General features: G+C 47.0%; 1 protein-coding gene and 1 long non-coding RNA gene across 6 annotated transcripts in view; one reads left to right on the top strand and one right to left on the bottom strand.

The window, feature by feature from the left end:
* LOC147022968 (uncharacterized) overlaps positions 1-14,015 on the top strand; it is a 17,808-nt gene extending 3,793 nt beyond the window's left edge. Inside the window, exon 2 of the long non-coding RNA XR_015059970.1 lies at positions 11,764-14,015. This is a non-coding gene — a long non-coding RNA (uncharacterized LOC147022968). The remainder of the gene's footprint in view (positions 1-11,763) is intronic.
* SUCLA2 (succinate-CoA ligase ADP-forming subunit beta) overlaps positions 1-16,960 on the bottom strand; it is a 131,607-nt gene that overhangs the window by 20,541 nt on the left and 94,106 nt on the right. For 4 of the 5 annotated variants that reach the window (XR_015059969.1, XM_085887956.1, XM_085887955.1 and 1 more), the window contains one exon: positions 14,707-15,183. The exons of the other annotated variant lie outside the window; for it this stretch is intronic. Coding sequence is in view for 2 of the 4 variants with exons in the window: in XM_085887955.1 (XP_085744081.1) it covers positions 15,109-15,183 (75 nt within the window). In the remaining 2 variants the exon portion in view is untranslated. Of the gene's footprint in view, positions 1-14,706; positions 15,184-16,960 lie in introns of those variants that run through there. 5 annotated transcript variants of the gene reach the window in all.

Below are 16,960 nucleotides of genomic sequence, written 5' to 3'. Positions count from 1 at the left end.
GGAGTGGAGATGAAAGGGATCCCCACAGACATCACTCGCACACGGTCACCCGCGAGCTTCGCCACGCTCACTTTATCAACATGGGACTTTCCTCAACCATCTTCATAAACTCTTCTTCTTTTCGCTGCTCCCGTTCGGGGTTGCCACAGCGGATCATCAGTCTCCATTTCGCTCTATCCTCCACATCTTCCATTGACACTCCAACCACCTGCATGTCCGCCCTCACCGCATCCATGAACCTTTTATTTTGCCTTCCTCTTGTCCTCCTACCTGGTGGCTCCATCCTCAGCATCCTTCTCCCGATATACTCCGCTACCCTCCTGTGCACATGTCCAAACCATCTCAATCTCGCCTCTCTCACTTTCTCTTCAAACCGTCCAACCTGCGCTGTCCCTCTAATATACTCATTCCTTATCCTCTCCATCCTCGTCACTCCCAACAAGAATCGCAGCATCTTTAACTCTGCCACCTCCAGCTCCGCTTCCTGTCTTTTTGTTAGCGCCACCGCCTCCAAACCATACAACATAGCTGCTCTCACTACCGTCTTATATACTTTCCCCTTCACTCTTGCAGCTACCCTTCTGTCACAAATCACTCCTGAAACTCTTCTCCACCCACTCCACCCTGCCTGCACTCTCTTTTTCACTTCTCTACCACTCTCTCCGTTACTTTGGACAGTTGATCCCAAGTATAGAAATGGGTTTCTTGCGTCAAAACTAAGATCCAGGCTTTCAATGACATCTTGGATGCTGCTGTCCTGTCTGTTTCTGGTGAGGATGTTGAGGTCGTGGAGAGATTCACTTACCTTGGCAGTGATATTCATGTCTCTGCTGGCTGTGAGTCAGAGGTCAATAGACGTCTGGGTTAGGCCTGGGGAGTCATGGATTCACTGGATCATGGGGTGTGGTGCTGCCGGTACCTGTGCGGGAGGACGAAAGTCCGAGTCTTCAGGTCCTTGGTGCTTCCAGTCTTGCTCTATGGATGCGAGACTTGGACTCTGACCAGGGATCTGAGACGGAGACTTAATTCCTTTGGTACCAGGTCTCTTCGGAGAATCCTTGGCTATCGCTGGTCAGATTGTTTCCAACGAGCGGTTGCTGAGAGAGACTCGGATGACATTTGTTACCTGCATGGTCCGTGAGCGTCAGTTGTGGCTATATGGACATGTGGCTCGTTTTCCTGACGCTGATCCTGCTCACCAGATTCTCTCAGCAAGGGAGTCTCGTGAGTGGAGGAGGCCAATAGGCCGACCACGTGCCTCGTGGTTGCAGCAGGTTGACCAGCATCTCAAGGAGATGGGGATGGGCCAGACATCTGCCTGGGGGATGGCTAGACGGAGGCCCCTGGAGTACCGGCGGAAAGTGGACGCAGCGACGCGCTGTTCTGGCACATGCTCCCATACCTGACCTGACCTGATCCCAAGTATTTAAACCCATCCCCCTTCCCCACCTCAACTCCTTGCAACCGCACAATACCACCACCCTCCCTCTCATTTACGCACATGCACTCCGTCTTACTCCTACTGACCATCATTCCCCTTCTCTCCAGTTCGTAACTCCACCTCTCAAGGCTCGCCTCAGCCTGCTCCCTACTCTCCCTACAGATCATGATGTCATCCGCAAACATCATCGTCCATGGAGACTCCAGTCTGATCTCGTCCGTCAACCTGTCCATCACCATTGCAAACAGGAAAGGGCTCAGAGTCGATCCTTGGTGCAATCCCACTTTTACCTTAAACCGGTCCGTCATTCCTACCGCACACCTCACCGCTGTCACACTGTCCTCATACATATCCTGCACGATCCTCACATACTTCTCCACCACTCCCGACTTCCTCATACAATACCACAACTCCTCTCTTGGCACCCTATCATAAGCTTTCTCTAAATCCAGAAACACACAATGTAACTCCTTCTGGCCTTCCCTATACTTCTCCATCAACATTCTCAAAGCAAACATCGCATTAGTGGTGCTCTTTCCTTGTATAAACCCATATTGCTGCTCACAAATCATCACCTCTCCTCTCAACCTATCTTCCACTACTCTTTCCCACAACTTCCTGGTGTGGCTTAACAACTTTATCCCTCTGTAATTACTACAGCTCTGCACATCACCCTTGTTCTTGAAAATCGGAATCAGTCCACTTCATCTCCACTCCTCCGGCATCCTCTCACTTTCCAAGATTTTATTAAACAATCTGGTTTAAAAACTCCACTGCCATCTCTCCAAACACTTCCATGCCTCCACTGGTATATCATCTGGGCCAACCGCCTTTCCACTTTTCATTCTCTTCATAGCAGTCCTCACTTCATCCTTACTAATCCACCCCACTTCCTGATTCACTATCTCCACCTCTTCCAACCTTCTCTCTCTCATTTTCTTCATTGATCAGCTCCTCAAAGTACTCCATCCACCTTCTTAACACACTCTCCTCGCTCGTCAGCACATTCCCATTTGCGTCCTTTTTCACCCTAACCTACAGCACATCCTTCCCAGCTCGGTCCCTCTGTCTTGCCTTTTTATTTTATTTTTTTCCTTTTCCTTTTCCCCTTCTTTTGTATCCAACTTCTCATACAGCTCGCCATATGCCTTTTCCTTTTGCCACCTCTCTCTTTGCCTTGCGCCGCCACTCCTTGTACTCCTACTTTCTTCATCTCTCTGGCTATCCCACTTCTTTTTCGCCAACCCCTTCTTCCTTATACTTTCCTGTACTTCCTCGTTCCACCACCAAATCTCCTTATCTTCCTTCCTCTGTCCAGATGTCACACCAAGTACCTTCCTAACAATCTCCCTCACCACTTCTGCTGTCATTGCCCAATCATCCCACCCCTCTTTACCACCATCCAACACCTGTCTCACCTCCTCCCTAAATTCCATGCAATAGTCTTCCTCCTTCAGCTTCCACCATCTGGTCCTTGGTTCAGCCCTCACTCTCTTCCTCAACCTCACCTCCAAAATCATCCTACAGACCACCAATCGATGCTGTCGAGCTCCACTCTCCCCTGCCACAACCTTACAGTCTCTAATCTCTTTCAGGTTGCATCTCCTGCTTAAGATGTAATCCACCTGTGTGCACTTTCCTCCACTCTTGTAAGTCACCCTGTGTTCCTCCTTCTTCTTGAAATACGTATTTAATACTGCCATTTCCATTCTTTTTGCAAACTCTACCACCATTTGCCCTTCCACATTTCTCTTGCTGAGACCGTACCTACCCATCACCTCCTCATCCTCTTTATTTCCTTCCCCAACATGCCCATTGAAATCTGCTCCAATCACCACTCTTTCATCCTTGGATACACTCTCCACCACTTCATCTATCTCACTCCAGAAATCTTCTCTATATTCCATCTCACACCCCATATGTGGGGTTTCTGCACTGATGACATTCATCATCACCCCTTCAATTTCCAACTTCACACTCATCACTCGGTCCGACACTCTCCTCACCTCCAATACCCTCTTGAGATAATCTTCCTTCAGGATTACCCCGACAACATTTCTCGTCCCATCCACACCATGGAAGAACAGTTTGAAACCACCTCCAATGCTCTGAGCCTTACTCCCCATCCACTTGGTCTCTTGTACACACAGTATGTCCACCTTTCTTCTCTCCATCATATCAGCCAACTCTCGCCCTTTGCCAGTCATCGTCCCAACATTCAGAGTTCCAACTCTCACCTGCACACTTCCACCCTTCCCCCTCTCCCACTGCCTCTGGACCCGCCTTCCCCGTCTCCTTCTCCTCCTTTGCCCAGCAGTAGCACAATTTCCACCAGTACCCTGGTGTAAACAGTACCCTGTCAACCATCTTCGTAAACGTTCCACAAATTTCACACCACTTATGCACACGGCCAACACTGACTGTCCTGTGTTTCGCACACCTCTCGTTCACATGATCCACTCCACGGTGTTGTTGTTCCCTCACTCTCGTACCAAGCAATTTTCCTATGCTCTCTCTCTCTCTCTCTTCTTGCATGCACACAAGCCGTCCTACGGTGGCCCCACAGCAGCTTGCTCGGGGGTCCTGCGAGCACCACTCACATCTCACAGCACGTTGGGCCTTTGTCATCGGCTCCAAAAGGAAAAGTTTATTCATGAAAGAGCATGATTGTCATTTCTCTGTACAACATGAGAATTCACGTACCTTCATTGGGCGGTGTATATTAGACCGCTGCCATGATCGTTGCACACAAAACATGCATTACCTCGTTTGAGTTGAAATCAAATTGTACATTTGTTTCCTCAACACGGTCGGTTTATTTTATGATAGAAGACGCATTGTTCACTCTCCAAATGTACATGAGGCCTCGAAACATATTTTACGATTTCTGGGTGGCTGGAGGGAAAGGCGTGGCCTAGCTCAAAGGCGATGCTTTGTGACGTTTGCCGAGACGAGGGAAGGCATGTCCTGCAGAATGGGCGGAGCTTACGACTCACCCACCTGCAGACGCAAACAGCTCCATGTAGTACAACTGTATACAAGACATTTTTTGGGTGTGATAAAATAATTATTTCTCTGAAACCAAATAACGGATCAATACTGGACTATGCAGTGATGATGCACGACCCTTGCTGGATAAAATTTATTTCACAATGACGCCATGAGTCACGTGGTTTGGCAGCCATAATGGTTTCACGGAAAATAATTTTTTTTAATTATATTTCAGAAACCGCTGTGGAAATCGATTTGAAACTTTGTGGTTTTGATCCACTCCCCTTGCTCCATGTAATTTTAGGTCATCTCTACATCTCAGTAGAGATGACCTAATAAAGCCAGTCTTGAAGTCTGTCCGCCCGTCCGTACATCCGTCCGTCCACAATCAAACCGAGTGGAGACAAATAACCAATAGTGGAATGGATAGAGATCGATGAGACATGCACAACGATATAACTTTCAAGGTCGTCCAAGGTCGAGGTCAAGGTCACGAGGCTGTCAAAGTTGCGAAAATCGTTGATTTCAAATTGTATCTCCTCCCTCATTTATGAAGAGAGATCAAATGTTATTAGTGATTCAGATACTATGGATTATTATCTAGAACAACACGAGCCATTTTTTTGAAATTTGCTCTCGTTCCGATTTTATAGTTTTTATCCGCTTTGTGGTGCGCCGGAGACCTCAACACGGTCTCCCGTGCTGATTTTAACTTCAAATTCAATTATGCTTCCACCTTTCGCACTGCATAAGGTTGATCGACACTGAAATAAAGCTAATTCGACCTGAAATTCACCTTTAATGAGGGAAATGCATCGAATGCGTTGGGTGGGTGGGTGTGGGTGCCGAGATGCCGCGGATTCTGGCAGGCACGGGATGAAGCCGAGAATTGTCTCCTCGAGGGAATGCTTACTGTTGGGGTCTGAGAGATTAATGTTTACGTTTTTGAGAGTTTTAGAACACGCTTTACATGTCTCTGTAAAAATTCCGGTGCAAGAGACGTTTTATGATTGTATAAAAAATATTTAGTCCGCCGCGTCACGTGACACCACGCGCGAGAACAGACGCGTCGTTGAGTCACGTAAAGGATTTGCGTGTGCGCGCTAACGTCATCGCGCTCCACTCTGTGGCTGAGATACGACTTGATCGACACTGAAATAAAGCAAATTCGACCTGAAATTCACCTTTCGATTATAGATGCCCCTAATTTGATTTTGCTTCTGTCGACCTCTGGCAGAGATGACCAGCACTCCCGCTCGGGGGTATTGTTTTTGACAAGAAAATTAAGCGCAGGAGGCCCTTCAGCCAATCATGCTTGCATCTTGCACCACACCCATACCAGATTTAATAAATCCATCAATACCCCTTCCCTTCATGTAATAAATCCATAAATTTTTTTTTTATTTTTTTTGTATACCTTGTCAAGGCTCGTGTGAGAGCTAACACACAAAGCACACCAAGGGGGCATGAGACAAGAGGGGCGGGAGTGGGGGGGACAAAACAGTGGGGAACAGACACATTAGGAGATCTGTGGAAGGGAGAGGGATGGGACGGGGAACATGGGGAAGAGAAGATGGACATTACAGGGACTTTCAGGAAGGAAAGCAGGGGAATTGAAGGAAGTGGGTTTGGGTGGATTATCAGGAGTAGAAAAGATCGAGGATTTGGATGGGGGACGATAAGAGGTGGTGATGAACAGCTGTTTTGAAGGCCTGGAGGGAAGAATGGGAAAGAATAGAGTGAGGGAGTTTATTCCTAAGACGGGAAAAAAGAGGAATGAAAGAGTGAAGGTGAGCAGTGATTCGTGATTTTGGTAGTTTTACCAGAAGGGGGTTGTTGGCTGACCTTGAGCGCCCTGAGGAAATGTGGAGACAAATCGCAGAGAGAGCAGGGGGGGGGCAAGGCTGGAGAGGAGACGGTAGAAGATAGAAAGACCACCGACCAACCTGCCGTCATTGAGTGAGAGGCCCAAAGACTCAGCCTCATTGCGGGAGATGCCGATGATCCGAAATGCCCTGGTTTCTACAGCGTGAAGCCGAGAAAGGTGGGAGGCAGGAGCACCAGCCCAGAGGGGAGAGCAGTACTCCATCAGGCTACGGACAAAAGCTTTGTAAGTGGTCAGGAGCTCTGGAGGGCCGAGGAAAGACTTTGCACGAAAGACCCAGTCGGCGACTGACTTTGGAGGCGAGGTTTGAAATGTGGCTTTCCCAGGAAAGGTCATGGCAGATAGTGAGACCCAGAAGCTTGAAAGAAAGGACCTCTTCCAGAGGACTGTTGAGAAAGTGGATGGGTGGGTTTTCCAAACGGTCCTTTCGAAGAGACATAGTGAGAGTGTGAGAATTGGCCGGATTGAAAGACATGTTCCACGTGTTGGACCAGTTTGTTATTTTATCCAGATCTGCAGTGAGCGAAGAAGCTGCTGCTTGGCGGTCTGAGGGATGACCGATGGTACGGCAGAGGGTGGAGTCATCAGCAAAGAGATATGGAGGATTTTCCAGAGTCGGAGAGATCATTGATGAAAACCAGAAAAAGAACAGGGCCCAGAACGCTACATTGAGTAACTCCAGCCTGGACAGGAAGAGGGGATGAAAGAACTCCATTTAGGGCCACACGTTGACTGTGACAGGAGAGGAAGTCTGCGAGCCATGAGTGGACATGGCCTTGGACACCATGGCAAGAGAGTTTGGTGAGTAGGGCAGGGTGCCAGACTGTGTCAAAAGCACGTGATATGTCCAGGGATACGGCTCGGATTTCCTGTCTGGCATTGAGGACCTCCATCCATTGTTGGGAGAGCAGAAGCAGCATATCCAGGGTGGAGTGACCTGGTCTGAAACCAAATTGATGATCGGAAATCAAGCTATTGGAGAAGAGGAAGGATTTCATGTCTGAAGCGATGATGGATTCCATAACCTTGATGATGATTGGGAAAAGGCTGATTGGTCTGTAGTTGCAGGGATCTGTTTTTGCACCTTTTTATGCAGGGCAGTGATGTTTGCAGATTTCCAAGCAGATGGCAGATGACCTTGAGCAAATGAGAGGGTGAATAGAACAGAGAGAGGGTGAGCAAGAGCAGAAGAGCAGGATTTGAGGACACGTGCGCTGATGCCGTCCGGACTGGTTGCAGAATCTGAGTCGAGGTTTGACAGCAAGCTCTCCACCTTGTCAGGAGAAAAGGACACAGAGTCCAGGGACAGTTGGGTGCAACAGGGTAAGGTGGGTTGAGAAAGTGATGGGTTTTTGACACAAGATTTAGCTGCAAACACCGAGTTTAGGCATTTAGCTTTTTCACGTGCGGTATCAGCAGTGCGGCTATTTGAGGTAAGGGAGGGGATGGAGGGGGAACATACACCAGAAACAGATTTGATTAGACGCCACCAGGATTTTGAGGAGGGAGAGAGGTTGGAGAGTTCAGACTTGAGATTAGAAAGATGTTGTTTTCTGGCTCTCCTGAGGGTAGATACATACTTGTTCCGAGCTTTATGGAAGGAACTGAGATTGCCCTCAGTTGGGTTTGCTTTCCATGAGGCAAAGGCAAGTTGTTTTAAGGACAACTGCCTCGCCACAAGCTTCAGTTAACCAAGGGTGGGAGGAAGGGTAGGACAACTGAAGACTAGATAGGATAAATCTGTGCATGAGAGAGCAAGTTTCTTTGAAAGAATTCCCAGGATGAGTTGATGTTGGAGAAAGTAGTGATAGGAGACCAGTCTGTAAGTTTGATGGCTGCTTGGAGACCCTGCCAGTCGGCTTGAGTGAAATGCCAGACTCGACGTCGGTGAGGTGGTTCTCTGATAATAGCCAGAGAGATGTCCACTTTGACAAGGACGTGGTCAGAAGAACCGATTGGAGCGGAGGAAGAGCAGCAGATATTGTCAGGGAAATTTGTCAAAATCAGATCCAGAAGAGATGGAGTAACATTGGTTGAGATCCGGGTCGGGAAGTTGACCGATTGAGTCAGTCCCAATGAGTCGCAGAAAGCTTTTGCTGAGGTGCCATGACAGGTGAGAGAGGTACCCACACCGAGCCAACTGGAATGATGACAATTGAAGTCGCCACATAAGAGGAAGAGAGAGTTTGGATGAGAAGATAGAAGATGGTTCATGTTTTCGGATAGTGAGGTGTAGATGGAGTCATCACTGTTAGGTGGACGGTACAGTACACATAAAAACATGAGGTGGGAGTGGAGGGGAAGCCACAGCCAGAGGTATTCCTGGGGGTGTGTGGGGGGGTGAGAGCAGTGCATGGAGAGTAAGGAATAGAGTCTTTGATGAAGAGAGCAACTCCTCCACCAGGTGACATCAGGTCACCAGGTCTGTGATATGACATCAGGTCTGTCATAACGGAGAAGGGAGTAACCAGGGAGAGATACTTGGGAGTCAGACACGTCTTGGGGGAGGAAAGTTTCTGTTCGGCAGATTATGTCTGGTTTGTCAGTGGCGACCTGCATGGAAAGATCTGAAAGGTTTGAGCGAAGGCCCCAGATATCTGAGGTCCACACTTTTAATGAAGAGGAAGGGGAGGATGCTTTGGCTGCATGGGGGGGGGGGGAGGGAAGGACAAGGAGGGGAGGTAAGGAGGGTTGTTGAAAGAGTGTGGGAGATTGCAGAATAGCTATGGGAGGGGGCCGGATGAGGAGGAGAAAAGGCTCTGTGGTGCTGGGGGAGAGGGGGTACAAGAGAGGGGGAAGAAGGCAGTTGAGGATTTGAGGAGGTGGAGTGAAGAGATGGAGGTGAGAGGGCAGTGGAAGGAGGTAGCTTTGTGGATGAGAGGGGGGGCAACTTTGAGAAAGATGAGCGAGGGGGATGAAAGGTGGGACAAAGGTGAGGGGGGAATTTTTGAGAGAGGTGAGAGGGAGGCTTGGAGGGAGAAGAGTGGGATGGTTGCTTTGAGAGTGAGAGTGAGGGGTGAGTTGGCACTGATGTTGGAAAAAAAGAATGGTTGATGGAAAGCGAACATTCATCGCAAACTGGGGTTTTTTAAAGTTTAAGGTCAGAGATGCAATTTAACACAATTCTTGATGGATGCAATAAAGGCGAATTCAGAGAATGGAGAGAAGAAACGCTGTAACATTTGGATTTTTTAGGCAAGGAATGAAGGAGAGGTCGAAATGAGAGCAGTCTGATAAAATAGCAGAAGAGTAGTGCATTATGAAACAGTAAAGAGTACTACATGTGTGAGAGAGGAAGATGAAGCATACGATATCGTTTTTGTTATTATTATGAATGTTTGAGAGAGTTTTCAACAGATTGGGTCATGGAAGTGTTGTAGAAAAAAAATCGAGGAAGAAGAAGACGAAGAAGAAGAAGACGAAGAAGAAGAAGACGACGAAGAAGACGAAGACGAAGACGAAGACGAAGACGAAGACGAAGAAGAAGAAGAAACAGAATCAGGAGAAAGTTGGCTGTTATTTTTTTTTCAAAGATAAGAAATAGAAAGATTAGTTGGGAGAAATGGGGGACGTTTAGTGGGGCAACTTCACATAACAATTGTGCATTTTGTGAGGAAAGCACCAAATTTGGCACACTCGTAGCCGAACATATTATGAACAGATTTGGATATTGGGCCATCTCAAATTCAGCCGCTGATGGCTGTGGCAGCCATTTTCCACTGCCATCAAAAATTTAGAGATGGCCCAATATCCAAATCTGTTCATAATATGATTGGCTACTAGTGTGCCAAATTTGGTGCTTTCCTCACAAAATGCACAATTGTTATGCTATATTTAGCTAAGTTGCCCCACTAGTTAGGAAAGTGGGGAAGATAGAAATTGAAGGTAATGGGGAGAAAAAACAAATAAAACGATCGTACACCGAGGGGAACCGTAGGCCTCAGCCAAGACCTCAAACCTCAAGCCAAGGCCTCAAACACCCGGTAAGACATCACCAAAAACTTACAAAATAGCACGATTTTTGAAACAAAACCGAACTAGGAACACACTATAACATGTAGGTGAGAAAAATAAACAGTTAAAACGGGACAAATAACGACCAGAAACTTATCTTTGAGATCGTCAGCAGAGAGCTCCGAAGGAGACCTCTCGACGCTCCAAACCCGGAACCGGAAGTCGAATACGCCCTTCCCTTCATGTAATAAATCCATCAATACCCCTTCCCTTCATGTAATAAATCCATCAATACCCCTTCCCTTCACGTAATAAATCCATCGATACCCCTTCCCTTCACGTAATAAATCCATCGATACCCCTTACCTTCACGTAATAAATCCATCGATACCCCTTCCCTTCACGAAATAAATCCATCGATACCCCTTCCCTTCACGTAATAAATCCATCGATACCCCTTCCCTTCACGTAATAAATCCATCGATACCCCTTCCCTTCACGTAATAAATCCATCGATACCCCTTCCCTCCATGTAATAAATCCATCAATACCCCTTACCTCCATGTCACAAGTGAAATCCTTCAATACAGCGCATGTGGTGAAGGAAATTAGTACACTAATGTTAAAATATGCAATTTATGCTTTTTCAGTTGAAAACAATTAAAACTCGTACTTAATATTTGAAATGTAAAAATCTTATTATTGTGATAAGCACCTTTATATATAACAGAAGGAATTAAATCGTTCGATGCAGCGTGGCAAGAGGCAGCAAAAGAATGATAGCATAAGAAGAACTTCGCTTTCAGCATTCGGCGCGAAATGCGATGGTGGGCGGAAATGACGTCTTTCGGCGCGAAATGCGATGTTGGGCGGAAATGACGTATTTCGGCGCGAAATGTGATGGTTGGCGGAAATGACGTCTTTCGTTCGTACATGAGACGGGCGCGTTTTCTTGGTTTTTTTCCCCGTCAAGCAATAAATTTAATGGTTTTCACATATGTAACACATTAGTTTCACAAATTTCCAGTGAAATACTCAGGTATTTCCGTCAGTTCTCGCTATTTCTGTCGCGGTTACGCACTGCATCTACCGGACGGCCGTCATTGGCTGTCTTGAGGCATGTGGGGGGGGGGGGAACCGGAGACGTGGTAGACACCGGGGACATTTCAAACTCTGTGCAATTGTATACAGCGCACGCGCTGTAATAAATCCATCAATACCCCTTCCCTTCATGTAATAAATCCATCAATACCCCTTACCTTCATGTAATAAATCCATCAATACTCCTTCCCTTCATGTAATAAATCCATCAATACTCCTTTCCTTCATGTAATAAATCCATCAATACTCCTTCCCTTCATGTAATCAATACCCCTTCCCTTGATGTGCAGCCTTTTTGGCTGCTGGTTACATCATTGGTTAGGAGCACAGATATGCCGCTGATGCGGTGTGCCTCTTACCAGTACACTGGTTCTCATTTCACCCCCCTCAGGATGACAGGCTGAGTCAACCCCCTGGTGTTTATTCAGCGCCCCACGGGGCTCTAACACAGGACCCGAGGATCCAAAGCCACCATCCTAACCATGACGCCAACACCAGGCTTTTTGATGTGATCCATATCGATGCTTTAAACCGTTGTTGAGAAAACAGGTTTGAAAGTGTCAGTTTTCAAACGAACATGGCCGCCAAACCACGTGACCTATGGTATTGAAAAATTTGCACTCTGACCATAATTCGGTGGAGGACCACGTGTGTGAAGTTTCGGTGACTACTGACCACACCCTACTCTTGACAGCCAAATGTTGAAGATTCGGCGTCACTTCACAGCACCGCCATCTCAGGGGTTATAACGCCAGCTGGTTTGGCACAGGCCTCAGGTCACGCGCCTCGGATCACGATACCAAAGTACACCTGTGCCTTGCCAGTTGGGGATATAGACCCCGGTTGCAGACTGGGTTTGTCAGAGACCAAGCGAAGTCTGCCAGTCCGTAACCATTTTGGTTTTACATACAAATCGAGCGATTGTTTCTCAGCACGGCACGAATAAACCTCAAGGCGGCAACTTTCATACGAATCAGCCAGATTTATTGGGGACACATCAGGGAACACAACACAAGCAAAGCATTCACGACAATGTTATAATTGATCTATAACCCGCTCTCAACTAGGGAGGTACGGATACGGGTTTCGAAGGGGGCCCTGGGGAGATAAACCTTAGACAACATGCAGACAAGATGGAGTACTTGGTGATGCCTCATGGACGAGGGGAAAGTGTCAAAGGCACGAATGCGGCTCGTGAGAAGCCGATGTCAACGGATTCGAGCGCCCAAGCTCGAGCACGTCGCATGGCAAGATGGCGCTCGTACTCCTTCTCCTGGCACCGCTTGCGCACGCAGCCTCGGCGCGTTCAGCCCATGTAAGGTTGACGGCACAAAAGAGGAAGATCTATAGTATGTTCCAGCTGGTTTCTCACAAGGTCCAGTATAAAAATCCAGGCCTGGCCTGTTCACCAGACTCAGCCAAATCGGGGCCTTGGGCTCCGCAGGCTGGGTCCATGGCCGAGGAGGAACAGCCTGCCAAAACCACTTCACAAAGGCGATCGCAGACTCGCACAAGCCGTTCCCCTTGCCTTTCGGGGCTGGCCTTTCTCACGAAGCTGATTCTCGACTCTCACAGCCGTCGCCAGACCGACAAAGCAGCCAGTTCCTTTCGAAGCATATCGCAGACTCCCACTAGCCGTTTCTCTCGAAGCAGATCGCCGACCGACACCAGCAGAAGGCAGACCTCATGCAGTTCCTCCCTTGCCTTTCTTGGGGCTCGCTCTTCTCACGAAAGCAGATCCCAGACTCACAAAGCAGCCAGTTCCTTTTGCCTTTCGGGGCGGGCCTTACGGACCGCCTCCAGGGACCCGTGATTGGTCCATCGCTCGAGATCGCAGCATTCCTCCGCCAATGGGTCGCCGGCACGTCTTCACTGACTGTCAGAGCGCCGGGTGGTGGCTGGTTAAGAGGGGGGCAGGAAGAAGAAGAAGAAGAAGCCGCCTCTTGGTACACCACCACCTTACGAACACTGGACAGCCTGCTACACCTCCCGACACACATGTAACGTCCAATTACCGAACAACCTGGCTAAACATACATTTAAGGGGGGATCTGGGCTAATCCTATATTTAATAACACACTTAGGGCCATTTCCGCAACAACAACACATTGGCTTGCTCTGACCTTAATTTTGTTTTAAATGCACTCCACTAATGCAGGAACACGTGCTTTTCATCAACGAGTGTGTATTTTTGCTTGTATTAAGCAAAACAACTGTCGGCACAGCAGAAACAGAGCTTCTGGCAGTTCACATACTGTATTGTATCTTGCATGCCAGAGAGGACTTGCCTATGGGGTCTGGACACCCCAGAAATGCCGCTGTGCATCCCTTCACACTGCATCGCCACCCTACAGCTCATCTTCCCCATCCTTTCCCCCTCCCCCCCCCAGTATATTTTGACTGGCACAGCCCCATTGGACTATGTGAGGTGAGGGAATGAGTTGACCTCACACTCAGTACTTTTTTTTTTCTTCTCCACAGATGGAATGATGGCCAAATGTATTTTGTGTAAATATGACTGCATAAGAATGTGTTGGGTTTAAATCTGCACTTTTGTGCCTTTTGCCTGTAAATACATACTCACTTTTAAATTATTGCTTGCTTGTGTATGCAATAAATAATATTGTTGGTTGTTATTTCAAATCTGCCTTGGTTGTCCGGTCCTTCATTGGTCCGACAGTGCACAAGTATAGTTAGACAGGAAATTGTACCCCACCTGATTTGCTCTGTTTGCCGATGCTGCACCTATCTGTCCACTTGGCAGAAAAACACCAGGTGTGGTGCCGAGGGCGTGGCCTCAAGTTGGGTTGCTGTGCCAATAGAAAGGTATCACCATGAAAATGGAAGCGTAACCTGTTAGGCTCAAGAACAGAACTTGTCAAAATTAATTCAAACATCAAAAATATTTGCATAACAATGCAGAACAACTGTCAAGGGAAGTCCAAGTAAAGCGGCTACAGCTGTGTAAGAACTTCAGCCCGTTGGACAGCAAAGCTATCTATGGTTGGGGCCTCAGGACCGGGTGTTCGGCAGGAACTCGAGTGCTTTCCGAATGGCGAACCTCGAACTCCGGGCCATAACAATTTTCTTTGCTGGGTTAACAAAGTATCAGGTCATTGCTCTCCTGCTTCCACTCCTTACCCCTGACTTCTCAGGGATAATAAAGCATTTGTACATTCTGTGTTGCTGAGTATTGCTCTTCCTTTAAACTTGCATGAAAAGGTCAATTTTCTTGAGCATTTTTCAGAAAAACTGAGGCAGCTTGCAAAATTTCTCATCAAATAACCACAACTCAACCCAGCAGTTGTATTCTCGCAAGTACAACCAGAACAAATTTGTCCAGGAACATGTATTTATTGAAATGTTTCCAATGCACATGGAGTAGAGTATTTAGACCAGTATGTACTGTTGCACACCCCCTTTTTGCAGACATGAACACAGCGATTGCAATATTAACACACAATAACTACCCACAAGAGACTCGCTTCTGGAGTGCTTAATTATATATTATGGACAAAACAGGAAGAATACTGGATGAGACAGACAAGAAGAGTGCATTAATCGATAATGCAATGGAAGATGAAATGATGAACTTCCAAGTCTTATTTCCACTCTCCAAACTTCTTCCCTTCATTCCACTCTAATCCAAACTTGGTGAAAAATAAAATAAAATAACAAAGATGACCCTGGTGTGCGGTACTTTACCCAAAGCAAGTTATTTGGGCTTCAACACGAGTTAAAGTGGAAGTTGGAAATTTACATCAACGTGGGCCTGTCTGGCAAGATCCACTATTTCCGACAACTTGACAACCTGGAAGGCAAGTGGCAGTAGGAGAGAGGGAGAGAATGATCAGTGCATTAATGCATTACATCAGAATAATTGCACTGAAGATGATGTTCTCCAAAGAGGCAATAAATACATTCTTACAGAGGGAGGAATTCCCTGATAATTCACTTGGAAATAAAGATTAATGATAAGACAAAGTACAAGGTCAATTGACAATGAACAAATCATCACTTGTCAAAACATAGCCTTGTGGATTGGCAGCTGGCTTATAATCCTGAGTTTGAGCCCCATTGGCTGCTGAATTAACACCAAGTGGGGTTGAGTCAGCCTGTCATCCTTCTGAGGTTGGCAAAATGAGTACCAGTGTACTGGAAGAGGGGCACAACATCAGCGGCATAGTCGCGCCCCAACAAAATCATAGCTACCTGGCAGCCAAGCTGCCATACTCAAGAACAGAACTTGTCAAAATTAATTCAAACATCAAAAATATTTGCATAGCAATGTAGAACAACTGTCCAAGACAGTCCAAATGGCACAGCTCTAAAAGTTACTCCCCCTCATCATAATTCACAACTCTTTCCATTTCAACAGACTGCTCTCAATTCGACCTTTCCTTCATACCTTGTCCAATAAGTCCAACTGTTACAACGTTTCTTCTCTCCATTCTTATAATTCGTCTTTATTGCATCCATCAAGAAATGCCTTTAATCACATTTCTGAACTAAAAATAAAACAAGGACAAATGTGTCCAAGAGCCGTGTCCTAAAGGTTTTGTCTTCACCAGAAGAAGAAAAACAAGAAGAAGAAAAAGAAAGAAAAAAAAACAACTTCCGATATTTCGTCACGTGCCTTGACGGAGCCAATAGCGAGACTCGTCCTGGACGATCGTCGCTCATGACGAGAAAATAGTGTATTTACGAAATAACTACACATTAAATAGAATAACCTTTAAATAGTAATGTGAAGTTTTCGAAACTTGAAAGCAAATGTCCGAATATATTTAAAAGTTCATGATAGACACTCTCAATGCGAGGATGTGTACAGGTGTTTAGAATTTAAGGGGATCCGGATCCTGTATATAAAAGAGCCGAGTCCAAAAGGTTTTGTCTTCACAAGAAGAAGAACAACGCCGAGCTCTCTTGGAGCCGCGTCTCGCTTGCGGCTAAAAAAAAAAGTTCACAATACATGTTCGTTTTCCATCAATCATCATTTTTTTCCAACTTCAGTGCCAATTCACCCCTCCCTCTCAAAGCAACCATCACACTCTCCCCCCTCCAAGCTTCCTTCTCACCTTTCTCAAAAACTCCCCCATCACCTTTCTACCTCAACTCTTCTCTCTCCATTCACCCCCCCTCCCACCCTTCTCAAAGTTGCACCCCCCTCTCATCCACAAAGATTCCTCCTTCCCCTGCCCTCTCTCCTCCATCTCATCACCCCACCTCCTCAAATCCTCAACTGCCTTCTGCCCCCTCTTGCCCCCCTCCCCCAGCACCACAGAGCCTTTTCTCCTCCTCATCCGGCCCCCTCCCATAGCTATTCTGCAATCTCCCACACTCTTTCAACAACCCTCCTTACCTCCCTCCTCCCTTGTCCTATCCCCCCACCCCCTGCACCCAAAGCCTCTTCCCCTCCCACTTCATTAACAGTGTGGACCTCAAATATCCAGGGCCTTCGCTCGAACCTGACAGATCTTTTCATACAGGTTGCCACTGAAAAACCAGACATAATCTGCCTAACAGAAATTTTTCCTCCCTCAAGACGTGTCTGACTCCCAAGTATCTCTCCCTGATTACTCCCTCCT

Source organism: Eptatretus burgeri, chromosome 7, assembly GCF_056783735.1.
Source record: "Eptatretus burgeri isolate ZD-2024b chromosome 7, Ebu_testis_v1, whole genome shotgun sequence".
Taxonomy (NCBI): Eukaryota; Metazoa; Chordata; class Myxini; order Myxiniformes; family Myxinidae; genus Eptatretus; species Eptatretus burgeri.
This window is presented reverse-complemented; position numbering and strand designations above follow the sequence as displayed.